Source organism: Colossoma macropomum, unplaced genomic scaffold, assembly GCF_904425465.1.
Source record: "Colossoma macropomum unplaced genomic scaffold, Colossoma_macropomum, whole genome shotgun sequence".
NCBI classification, from domain to species: domain Eukaryota; kingdom Metazoa; phylum Chordata; class Actinopteri; order Characiformes; family Serrasalmidae; genus Colossoma; species Colossoma macropomum.
In genome coordinates this window covers 39,184,657-39,197,983 of record NW_023494802.1, presented here as the reverse complement: position 1 = coordinate 39,197,983, position 13,327 = coordinate 39,184,657, and the positions used below count along the sequence as shown (strand labels likewise).

Below are 13,327 nucleotides of genomic sequence, written 5' to 3'. Positions count from 1 at the left end.
AGCAGTTTGTTGTTTTTATCAAGTGTTTTATTACATAAAAAATATCTGCAGTCCAGTTTTAAAGTTTCTCAGTGGTCCTGATATGAGAACCACTGAACTATGACATGGTGGTACTTCAGTCGTTTTCTGTTAATGTTTATGTCCAATCAGGAACTGGAGCACAAACTCATCTCTCTGGTGAAGAATCAGCTGAAGAGGTTCAAGAAGGTACTGAGTCCAGATTTCCCAGCATGCTCTGAGAGGGAGGTGGAGGGTGAGGTGGATCAGAGTGTCAGACAAGGAACACAGCAGATCGCACTGCACGTCCTGAGGAACATGAACCAGACAGACCTCGCCAACACACTACAAACCAGTAAGAACACTGAGCAGCTCTGGAAAGCCTGAATATACAGTGGTGATCTTTGCATGAGGCTAAGGGGCCCCATGAAAATACAAAGTAGATACAGTGGGTGAAATAAGTATTGAACACGTCACCAATTTTCTAAGTAAATATATTTCTAAAGGTGCTATTGACATGAAATTCTCACCAGATGCCAGTAACAACCCATCCAATCCACACATGTAAAGAAATCAAACCATAGATGTCCATAAATTAAGTTATGTGTAATATTGAGAAATGACAGAGAGAGATAGTATTGAACATGCTAACTGAAATTTATTTAATACTTCGTACAAAAGCCTTTGTTGGTGATGACAGCTTCAAGACGCCTCCTGTATGAAGAAACTAGTCGCATGCATTGCTCAGGTGTGATTTTGGCCCATTCTTCCACACAAACACTCTTCAAATCCTCAAGGTTCCTTGGGCTCCTACTATGAACTCTGAGCTTTAGTTCCTTCCATAGATTTTCAATTGGATTCAGGTCAGGTGATTGGCTGGGCCAGTCTAGCAGCTTTATTTTCTTTCTCTGAAACCAGTTGAGAGTTTCCTTGGCTGTGTGTTTGGGATCATTGTCTTGCTGAAATGTCCACCCTTGTTTCATCTTCATCATCCTGGTAAATGGCAGCAGATTTTTATCAAGAATGTCTCGGTACATTTTTCCATTCATCCTTCCTTCAATTATATGAAGCGTGCCAGTGCCGTATGCTGAAAAACAACCCCACACCACGATGTTCCCACCTCCAAACTTCACTGTTGGTATGGTGTTTTTGGGGTGATATGCAGTGCCTTTTGACCTTCAAACATGGTGTGTATTATGGCATCCAAAGAGTTAAATTTTGGTCTCATCTGCCCAGACTATATTCTCCCAGTATTTCACAGGCTTGTCTAAATGTTGTTGAGCAAACTTTAAACGCGCTTCAACATGCTTTTTCTTCAGCAAAGGAGTCTTGCGTGGTGAGCGTGCATACAGGCCATGACGATTGTGTGCATTACTTATTGTTTTCTTCAAAACAAATGTACCTGCTGACCGGCTCTTGGACAACTCTTCTGATAATTCTGTTCACTCCTCTGTCTGAAATCTTGCGGTGAGCACCTGGACATGGCCGGTTTATGGTGAAATGATGTTCTTTCCACTTCCGGATTATGGCTCCAACAGTGCTCACTGGAACCTTCAGTAGTTTAGAAGTTCTTCTGTAACCAATGCCATTGGTATGTTTTCCAACAATAATGTTGCAAAGGTCTTGAGAGAGCTCACTGGTTTTACCCATCATGAAATGTTTCTTGTGTGGCACCTTGGTAATGAGACACCTTTTTATAGGCCGTCAGTTGAACCAGCTGATATTAATTTGCACTAAGTGGCAGGATTGTTTTCTAATTACTGATAGATTTCAGCTGGTGTCATGACTTTCCATGGCTTTTTGCACCTCTCTTTCTTCATGTGTTCAATACTTTTGTGTCATTTCTCATTATTACACATAACTTAATTTATGGACATCTATGGTTTGATTTCTTTACATGTGTGGATTGGATGGGTTGTTACTGGCATCTGGTGAGAATTTCATGTCAATAGCACCTTTAGAAATATATTTACTTAGAAAATTGGTGACGTGTTCAATACTTATTTCACCCACTGTATATTGTGCATGTTAAATGTATTTACTTGATTGTTTTAGTAATTTTATTAAGTGAAATTATCTCACTGTACTAGCAGATGATTATATTTGTGTCTGTCATATTTCTTAAAATAAGTAAAATTATCTGCTAATATAATGAGAAAACTTTATTTAATAAAATAACTTATAACAAGTAAAAATGTCTAGAAATAAGTTAAAATGGAAAAACATCCTTCTAATTTTTTTAGAGATGTATTATGTTTTATGCATATTTTGTTAAATTTGAAAACATACCATTCACTCTCCAGTCCATACAGTCTAGGGTTAAAATGAAAAAAAAGCCCACACAAACATTATAAGTGATAAACAGTTAAAAAAATAAAATACATGATAAATGTAGGATTTGGGCTTTTTAAAGACTCTAATAATATTCTTACCTCAATCTCAAAATCAGATACTGAAATTAGGTATATTGGCTAGATGATTTAAGATGAATTTTCATTTCAATTGCCAAGACATCATTTTGTGCAGTGTAAAGTTTTTTGGGTTTTTTTTTTGTTTGTCAGAATGGTCTTTTTAGTGATGGTTAGCTCCATCAAAAGTGTTCTCTTTTCTTCCTTGTTTAGATGGACTGATGATGTGTCACCTAACTAACAGAGTGATGGGGAAATGGGTTGTTTTAACAATGGAGTTAGTTGATTTATAACAAGTTGCCAGAAGTACTTGACTGGTGTGCAATACGACAAGGCATGTATATAACTGTCAGGAGTGTTTAGTGAACAGTGTCTACAGATTTCAAAGTCTATTAATCCCATTTTATAGAGCCTTTTCCCAGTGTAGTGTACTCTGTGAATTACCTTATATTGTATGAGGTGGAGGTTAGTATTGTTAGTCATGCTAAATGTGTTTTCCAGAATGTTTTTCCCACTTTTTCCTTGGTACATAAATTCTTTGGTCTAACTCAGATAGGAATTTATAAATTTTAGATAATATATTTTTTGAGGAGAAGATGTTCAGGAATTCTGAAGTATTGTTGGAAATTGGGGGCTTCGAGGCCTCCCTGGGTTCTGTGGTTCTGTAACTAATTTGATCCTAGGTGGTTTATTTTTCCAGTAAAATTTGGAGATAATAGAGTAAGGTTTTGAACCAGGTAGAGTGGGGTTGAATTGGAATCACTGAGAAAAAATAGTTTACTTTTGGTCATTTTGATCGTAGATATTCTGCCAATAAGAGATAGTGGAAAGTTCATCCAGCGTTTGAGGTCATTGTTTATAGTTGAGAGTAATGGGTTAAAATTGAGTTTAGGCAGCTCTGACAGCTGGGAGGAAATTTTGATGCCCAGATATGTGATTGGGTGCTCAAGGGGATAGGAAGAGACTGTGCTGCTGTATCTGATAAGTTCATGTTGATTGGTAGTATGTAGTATGGTAAATTTAGTCGAGTTTAGTCCAGAGTAATTGGAGATTTTGGAGTATTTTTCAATAATTTGTATGGTTTGAGGGATTAATGTGGTGGATTCTGCAAAAACAGTAGGATGTCATCTGCATATAAACTGATTTTGTGTTTTACAGTTTAGGTGTGGATACCTTTTATGTTTGTGTTTTGTCGTATAGCTGCTGCCAACAGTTCTATAAACATTGAGAATAGGAGGGGTGAGAGGGGGCACCCTTGCCTAGTACCTCTGTGCAGTGTGAAATTTGGAGATATTGGTCCATTAGTATTGACTGTGGCCTTTGGTGCAGTGTAAAGAATTTTTATCCAATTAATAAATGATTCTCCGAGCCCCATTCTGTGCAATGTGGTGAACAAGAATTTCCAATTGACTTTATCAAAAGCTTTCTCTGCATCTAATGTGACTATTGCAGTTTCTGATTTGTGAATCGATGTGTGGTGTATCGAGTTAAGTAGTCTGAGCATGTTAGTGGTTGAATGTCTTCCTTTGATAAAACCGGTCTGATCGGGATGTATAAGTGATGGGTTTTCTAATCTAGTCGCCAAAGTCTTGCTTATAATTTTTATGTCTGTGTTAATGAGTGATAGTGGACGGTAGCTGGAGGGTGGGGTGGGGTCTTTGTTAGGTTTGAGATGAAGTGAGATTATAGCGATATTCATTTCAGATGGTAAAATCTTGTTATGCTTTATTTCAGCTGTGATTCTATTGAATAGTGGGGCGAGTATTGTCCAGAAGTGTTTATAAAATTCAGTGGGAAAGCCGTCAGGACCAGGTGCTTTATTATTAGACATGTGGTGAAGGGCATTATAAAGTTCTTCTGATGTTATTGGAATTTCCAGTATTTGTGTTTGTTCTTCAGTCAGTCTTGGAAAGTTTATGTTATTAAGAAAAGTGCAAATGTCTTCTGTTTCTGGATTGTGTTCCAGTGAGTATAGATTTTTATAAAATTTTCAGAATACTTGATTGATCTCCTCTGGTGTTTGCATAATATTTCCTGTCTCATCCTTGATTACTGGTATTGTTGTTTTTTCTTTATGTTTTACTAGATTAACCAAGAGTTTTCCAGATTTGTTGCTGTGTTCAAAATTTTTGTGTCTTAATTGTTGTATTAGGAATTGAGTCTTCTTATTTATGAGTTCACTGTATTGCGTGTTACATTTCCTTAGCTCATTTTCAGTTTTATCTGTGGGGTTGTTTAACATCTTATTTGATAATTCCTTAATTTTTTGTCGTAGATTAGATTCGTTTTCTGTATCTTTTTCTTATGGGAGGAGTAGGATATTATTTTGCCTCTTAGTATGGCTTTCCCGGTTTCTCAAAGTAGTGTTGGTGGAGTTTCTGGAGAGTCATTTATTTCTAGGAAGGATGCCCACTCTTTTCTGATATAACTATCAAATTCTAGATCTTTTAGGAGAGAAGTATTAAGGCGCCATCTGAAAGATTTGTGTACGTGATTTATATTCCACTTGAGTGAAACAGGGGTAAGGTCACTAATTACTATAGGGTGGTATGTTATGTCTGGTATATTAGATGTAATAATAAAGATGAGTGAAAAACTCCTGAAAAAAGGGTGGGTCATCAGTATTTGGGCCATATATATTTGCAGTAGTTAAGGAGTTGTTGGAAATGCTAATGTTGATTATGATATACCTTCCTTCTGAGTCTGATATAGTAATGTTATGTTTGAAAGTGATGTTTTGATTTATTAGGATGGAAACACCTCTGTGTTTGGAGTTGTAGTAAGCTGAGAATATGTGACTGAGCTGTGCTGACTTCAATTTGTGATGATTTGTTTCTAATAGATGTGTTTCTTGTAGTAAACAGATAACTGCCTTTGAAGAAAATAGAAGGTGTAGTACCTTGGTCTCTTTAGCCTGTGTGCCAATACTACGAATGTTCCCGGTAACAAACTTAAGTGACGACATGTGTAGTGTAGAATTCAATGGTGTGTATTAAAGCTGTTAAATGAGTGTGAAGATGTTTGCGATTGTCTTCTGGTGTGTGTGGTGTAGAGTGTTGTGTATGTGAACAGAGATACATCTTTAATATCTGGAATATATGGCAGTGATAAGAGAGGTTTAGTTTAGTTTTTGTTTTTTCAGAGAAAAAAAATATGGGAAGAGGGGAAAAAAGGCAAAAAACACAAAAAAAACAAGCCAAAAAAAGTAAAATACAACAGAGAGCAAATAATTAACAAGAGAAAAAAAGAAAAAAGGATACAAAAGTAGTGTTTGGTTTAAGGGGCATACAGTAACAGACCTTAGTGCATTTTGTTGTTCCTAAGTACAGCCTAGGATGTTATGGATATATTTTACAGGGTGAGTCAATGTGGGATCATGCATGCATCTGCATGAATGAGCGCGTGAGCACACTTCCATTTTGTGCAGTGTAGACGGTTGTGCCACTCGGGGACCACCCAGAGCCTCCGCTAATTAAAAAATATGCCACCAGGACCTAGAACCTCAGAATCTCTAATTCCACCCCTTTGTACATACACGGTCTGTTCTGACACAGTTTCCCTGATACAGAGCTCATTCCGTTATTTCTTTTCCATAATAAAGTTAATTATTTTACTAGTAACGAGTAAACTGAGCATAGAAATTCTGGACACTTAAATATAAACAATCTGGAAGGAAGAAAATAGAGAGCAAGAAGATGATCCTTTATTATCTAAATTAATTGTGCTTATTTAATTTTGCTGATGATTCCTAGACAAGAGAACCACAGAGCACAGTTCAGTTTAATATTGTGCTCCGGGTTGATAGAAGGGTAATGTGTGTTATTGTGTTTGTGGTAAGGATGTCAGACATTAACATGTTTATTGTTATTGTTTATTGTAATAAACTTTTTTCAGAACTGGCTCCTGCTTGTCATCAAAACCTCAAATCTACATTGAAAAAGAAATTCCAGAGAATTAATGAAGGAATCTCATATCATGGAGGCTCAACACTTCTGAATGAGATCTACACAGAGCTCTACATCACAGAAGGGGGGAGTGGAGAGATCAATAATGAACATGAGGTGAGACAGATTGAAACAGCGTCCAGGAGACCAGCAGCACAGGAGAGACCCATCAACTGCAGTGACCTCTTTAAAGACACAGCCGTCAGAACTGTACTGACTAATGGAGTTGCTGGAATTGGGAAAACAGTCTCAGTGCAGAAGTTCATTCTGGACTGGGCTGAAGGAAAAGCAAATCAGGACATCCTCTTCATATTTCCACTTCCTTTTAGGGAGCTGAATTCAGTGAAGAGTAGAAAACTCAGTCTGGTTGATCTTCTTCGTCTCTTTTTCACAGACATAAAAAAGTTAAACCCATCAGATTATTATCAGTACAAAGTCTTGTTCATCTTTGATGGTCTGGATGAAAGTCGACTTCCTCTAGATTTCCAGAACAATGAGAGCTTGTCTGATGTAACACAGTCAGCCTCAGTGGATGAGCTGCTGACAAACCTCATCAAAGGGAATCTTCTTCCCTCTGCTCTTCTCTGGATCACCTCTCGACCAGCAGCATGTGGTCAGATCCTGCTTGAGTGTGTTGACCAGGTAACAGAGGTACGAGGATTCAATGACCCTCAGAAAGAGGAATACTTCAGGAAGAGGGTCAGTGACCAGAGTCTGGCCAACAGAGTCATCACACATATGAAGTCATCAAGAAGCCTCTACATCATGTGCCACATACCGGTCTTCTGTTGGATTGCAGCCACTGTTCTGGAGAGGATGCTGGGTGAAGCAGAGAGTGGAGAGATCCCCAAGACTCTGACTCAAATGTTCACACACTTCCTGATCTTTCAGATCAAACACAAAGACCAAAAGTACCATGGAAAATGTGACCCTGATCCTCGGCAGACTAGAGAGATTATTCTGGCTCTGGGAAAACTGGCTTTCCAACAGCTGGAAAAAGGCAACCTGATCTTCTATGAGGAAGACCTGAGAGAGTGTGGCATTGATGTCAGAGAAGTGTCAGTGTACTCAGGAGTCTGCACTCAGATCTTCAGAGAGGAGTTTGGGAAGCGTCTGGGTAAAGTTTACTGCTTTGTCCATCTGAGTGTTCAGGAGTTTCTGGCTGCTTTGTTTGCATTTTTCTCCTTTATTTCTCAGAACAGAAATGTGCTGAAACAACAAACACATTCAGAATCAACAGTGACTGATTTTCTCAAGAGTGCAGTGGACAGAGCTTTACAGAGTGAGAATGGACACCTGGACCTTTTTCTCCGTTTCCTTCTGGGTCTCTCACTGGAGTCCAATCAGACTCTCTTACGAGGTCTACTGACTCATACAGGAAGCACTTCTAACTGCAGAGAGGAAACAGTTGAGTACATCAAGGAGAAGCTCAGGGAGAATCTCTCTCCAGTGAAATACATCAATCTGTTCCACTGTCTGAATGAACTGAATGACCACTCTCTAGTGCAGGAAGTCCAGACATACCTGAACAGAGGAAACTATCCCTGTCTATCTGGAGTCCCCCTCTCTCCTGTTCAGTGGTCAGCTCTGGTGTTTGTGTTGTTGAACTCAGAGGAAGAGCTGGATGAGTTTAATCTGAGAAAATATGACCCATCAGATGAATGTCTTCTGAGGCTTCTGCCAGTCGTTACAGCATCCAGAAAAGCTGAGTGAGTATTTTCATTATTACACATTTTACTGCACTGTTTATTTTAAGAGTGATTTTAGTCATAAAGTTTTCCATGATTTTAGTGGAATGAAATCCAGAAAACCCCTGTCCTGATTAACAAGCCCTTACTGAGTTAAAGTGGATGTGTTGGTGCAGGAAATCACTACAATGTGCAGGGTTGGGATGTAAAAGTATACAAGTAGAAAGAAATGAGGTGTCTGAGTTCAGTCCAAGTTACATTTTGAACAGGCAACATTCAGGACACAGTTACCTTTTTAAACTTTTAAGATTTTATGGATACCAACTAAATAAAAAAAACATAAAATTTTTAAAAATAACACCATTAATACTTGTTTGTTGACCTCAATTAAAGAACAGAGGACAGAATGAAAGGTGGCATATTAAATATGGTAGAATATTGGAGGCAGAAGGTGGTACAGTATTGGAGCAGATTGGAGTGCTCACCAAGGAACCACAGCTGAGGCTTCGTCACTTCCTCAATCTACTCCAATACTGTACCATCTTCTGCCTCCAATATTATACCATATTTAATATGCTACATTTTATTCTGTTCTCTCTCCACTGATTGAGTTTAAGAAAAGCCAATAAACAAGTATTAATAGTGTTATTTTTTTTTAAAAAAGTATTTTTTTATTTAGTGGGTTTCCTAAAATGATCTCAAAACACATTATGTTTTTTTTTGTGGATCTCTTTGTGCATTGATCAAAGCAGTGTATTATGAGACAGGCAGGTGTCCTGCTTGGGGGGCTGAAGGAGAGCAGCGGCTGAAGCAGGTGATGAAAGTGGAAAAATAGTAGAGAATTTCAGAACTTCATTAAAATGAGAAGCAATTTTCAGAAACATATGAACAGAAAAATTAGTGCCAACCAGTAACAGTAAGCTTTCCACAAGATTTTGGGGTGTATTTTTGGGAATTTATACCCATACAGTCAAAAAAGCATTTGTGAGGTCAGGCACTGATGTTTGACTAGAAGGCCTGGCTCACAGTTGACATTCCAGTTCATCCCAAAGGTGTTCAGTGGGGTTGAGGTCAGAGCTGTGTGCAGGCCACTGGAGTTCCTTCACACCAAACTCACTAAGGCATGTCTTTATAGAATTTGCACAGAGGCTCAAACTGCTGCCACAAAGCAGGAAGCATAGAATTGTCTAAAATTAATTTGTATGCTTTTGTAGCATTTGTAGCATTATTATTAACCCTCACTGGAACTAAGGGGCAAAAATCCTGACAAACAGCCCCAGCCCATTATCCCTACTCCACCAAACACTGTTTGTACAATGCATTACAGTAGGTTGCGTTCCTCTGCTCTCTGCCAAACTTAGATTTGTCCATCAGACTGCCAGATAGTGAAGGGTGATTCATCACTCCAAAGAACATGTTTCTACTGCTCCAGAGTCCAGTGACGGGGTGCTTTACACCACTCCAGCTGACACTTGGCATTGCGCATTGTGATCGCAGGCTTCTGTGCAGCTGCTCAGCCATGGAAACCCATTTGAAGCTCCTCACAGATCTTCTGCTGATGTTGTTTCCAGATGCAGTTTTGAACTTTGTAGTGAATGATAAAACAGAGGATATGCGATTTTTAGATGCTACATGCTTCAGAGCTCGACTGCCCTGCTCTGTGAGTTTTTGCATGTACAATAGTAGCACTCAGAGTTCACCGGGGCAGATTTAGCAGGGCAGAAATTTCTTGAACCGACTTGAGGCAAAGGTGGCGTCCTATGACAGTGCCAGGTTTAGAGTCACTGAGCTCTTCAGTACGATTTGTTCTACTGCCAGTGTTTGTCTATCTAGACTGCAAGGCTATGTGCTTTACTTTATACACCTGTTAGCAGTGAGTGTGGCTGAAACTCCTGAACTCAATAACTAGGAGGGGTGTCCACAAACTTTTGTTCATAAAGTGCATCTCCTCCCAGCCATGCGGCACGTGATGTAGTGATATGGGAAACACTGCTTTTAAGGTTTAGTTTTAAGGTCTGCTGTTCAGTCTTTAGATGGGGATAAATTCAAACACTTTAAGAATAATAAAGATGTAAAACAAAACAATTTTACCCAAGATATCGGATTTCATTTTCCATCAGATTTTTCATTTACACTGAACAGTAAATCCCAGCATATATAGACTGTAATTCCTTTTCACCTGACTGTGCCACTCTACGTGAAAAGAGGTCAAAAAGCCTGTTTCCTAAAGACATTCATTCAAAATCTTCCGTTCAAAATTACTGAAAAATGCCATAGAAATAGATTAGTGAGCGTATTGGGTCCTGCAGTGTCCAGTGGGTCTTTAAGTATTTTTTGTAATTACACACAAATAATTAGTCAATAGGATTTTCCTGAACTGCGCTTTACAGGCTTTGAATAATCAGTGATACGATTGAGTACTCGAATATACATTCGCAAGCTCACCCTTAAAATAATAATACGCCTTTACAAAAATCTGGGACATGTTTGTTAATTAATCAGGTTTGGAATATCTTTGTAAGTGCTGCATATGGCCGTAGCTTTTTAGCCTTTATGGATAACACTGTCTGAACTATTAGCCTATATACAGGGGAGAAGCCTCTGTTTGTCTCCTGAATGAAGACCATAATGTGAATATTAAGAAAGTATAGGCTAAAAAATTGTTACCTTTTCTTCAAATTTATTGTCAGCTCATCACGTCAATACAGTATTATGTCATGTCATTACTATATTAACTCATGTGAATGAAAGAGTAAAGTGTGACCAGAAGAGACCCAACTAATGCAGGCAAGTCAAACCTCAAGTATTTTGTAATTTTATGTTTTCAATAACTGTAAAAACAAAAAAAGATAATAATAATAATTATTATAATAAAAGTATAATAATAATTATAATATAATGTATAATATATATAATAATAATAATTATTATTGTTTATAGAGGACTGTACATACAAGAAGCATCTGAAAGTACAAACAGCAAAATTCAAGAACAGTAATGAACAAGATAAAGATAAGATTAAAAAAAAAGATAAAATAAAAAAACAGACAATAATATAAATGATGTAAAAGAATCAAGAACGTGTGTACTGAGCTTGACTGTCTAGTAAAAGGTGGTATCTGCAGTGAGGTATGCCAGTAAGGCCATTTAGATCTTTTAAAACAAGTAAAATAACTTAACTAATAAACTTTAATAAACTTCAAACCTGAAAGATTCAGGTAACCAGAACTATTGTTTCCAAACAGCAGTGAGGTAAAGATCAGTACAGTGATCAACTCTACTTGTAACAAACGTACAAACACGTTCTTCTGCATCACTCTGAGACAGAAGAGTTTAGCAGTCGGCCTGTTTGATAAATGATAGAATACAGTCTTAATAACGTTACTCAAATGGAGGATAAACCAGAGATAGATGAATGATTCATTCTTCAGATTTGAATTGCGATGAAAGGAGGCCTCGTTTCTCACAAAGCAGCTTTCTCTGAATTTTACTGCATTTCAGTTTTTTCCTCAATTTAAAAGTATAAACATTTTAGACATCCACTGAGAAATATCTGGCACCCAGCTGGTCAGCCTGTCAACAGAGGGAATGGAGACTGGAGTCTCAGTAGTGTATCATTTATCATAGCTATGAAAATTGATCTAATGTGTTCTGATGACATTAACAGTAACATGCATAATGAAAAAAGCTAAACTCTGTAATCAAACCTTTAGTGACTCCACTAGAAATGTTAAAGTGGAGTTTTCAAGAAGGTGGATTAGAATCTTATGATCAGCTGTTTTGAAAGGTGCATTGAGATCAAGCAAAACTAAAATAGAAGGATTTTGTGAACCAGCACTAAACCTGAGCTCAATCTCTACCAACTTTCTCAGAACAAATCCTCAAAAAGGAAGATTACTGGGCATGATTTATGGATACTTTTATTGCATTAGGTGAAGATCTGGTCTGGTCTTTTATTCTGTACCTGCAGTTAAATGTACAGAGTAGAAAGGGTTTAGATTAATAATTGATACGTGTCCTTAAAAGATGATATTGTATAGTTGTTGGGAGTGAAATGACCCCTGGTGTTTGGGGGGGTTACATGTTGGCTGCTAACTCTTTCACTTCAGTCATTCAGTCTCTTGGTCAGTTTCTTAGATTTGTAAAAAAGCTACAACATATTGTAAAGTTGTTCAGAGGTATTCTGGGCATAGTTACAGTTAATAGGCTATGAAGGATCAACTGCGTGAACCAGTTTGCAACAGCGCCACCCTGAGGCAGAGCAGTGCTGCATCACTAGCTAGTTAAGAAAATCAAAGACAGAATCTCATCATTTCCTGAGTGAAGCAGCTAAACAATGACCTTTCCCTGAATTTGAATTTGAGCTTCTGTTTTTCCCAAACAGACAGCTGAATATCATAAGGTTGTTGTCAGTGACCCACCTGAATTTTGATTTTGAGACATTCATGGGGTCCAACTGGGGGGGCTACGATCCCCCAGAACCCCCTGTATTTTGCATCTTGGTTGTTGGCAGTTTCACCAACACTAATATGAATTTTGTTTGATGTTTTAATAAAAAAGAAAAATGTGCTGGATTTTGACTGATTAAAAAATTAGTGACTAATATTTGTAATGAGTAATTACAAATATTAAGATGAAACTGAAAAAGATGAAACTAAAAAAGATTATTTGCCAATGTGGACAGATGGGGATATCTAAGCTTGTCTTTCAGTCCATCCTCTACAGCAAATGCAGCAGAACGAATCCTAACAAAAACTAACCAGAGAGATCAGATCACTCCCGTTTAGAAAGAACTGCACTGACTGCATCTTTCAGGATAGATTTTAAAGTTCTGCTACTAGTTTTTAAGGCTTTAAATGAGCTTAAAGCACTGCTTTCATCACAGAGTGTCTGTCTGTTTATGTTCCAGCATGAGATCTTAGATATGCAGATACTGACCTTCTGCAAACACCTTCTGTAAAGTACAGAAAAGGAGAGACTCTTTCAGAGAGTAAAGCTCAGTGCACACATTTAACGTATCTCTTTAACTTGGTGTTTCATTAAAATTCTACATGTTTTAATTATTTATCTTTTTAATTTGTTCTGTCATTGTTTTATATTACTTTACAGCCTTGTTTAAAAAAAGTTGGGACGGGCCTGTTTACCACTGTGCTGTATGACCTCTTCTCTTAACAACACTCTGTTAGTGTTTGAGAACTGAGGAGACCGACTGCTGTAGTTTAGAAAGGGAAATGTTTTCATTTTGGTTCCTTCACTGTAAACAGTAAACAAGTCAACAGATCAAGATTTA

At 37.7% G+C, this 13,327-nt stretch overlaps 2 protein-coding genes across 3 annotated transcripts in view; both read left to right on the top strand.

The window, feature by feature from the left end:
- LOC118822187 (NLR family CARD domain-containing protein 3-like) overlaps positions 1 to 8,425 on the top strand; it is a 48,301-nt gene extending 39,876 nt beyond the window's left edge. The window contains exons 6-7 of one of the 2 annotated variants that reach the window (XM_036591104.1): positions 151 to 352; positions 6,300 to 8,425. In XM_036591104.1, coding sequence (XP_036446997.1) covers positions 151 to 352; positions 6,300 to 8,062 — 1,965 coding nt within the window. In that variant the 3' untranslated portion in view covers positions 8,063 to 8,425. The remainder of the gene's footprint in view (positions 1 to 150; positions 353 to 6,299) is intronic. The other variant, XM_036591105.1, reaches the window with a different exon arrangement.
- Positions 8,426 to 12,482: 4,057 nt separating this feature from the next.
- The window catches only part of si:ch73-375g18.1 (kinesin-like protein KIF1C), a 19,822-nt gene continuing 18,977 nt past the window's right edge, over positions 12,483 to 13,327 (top strand). The window contains 1 exon segment of the mRNA XM_036592261.1: positions 12,483 to 12,524. Coding sequence (XP_036448154.1) covers positions 12,483 to 12,524 — 42 coding nt within the window.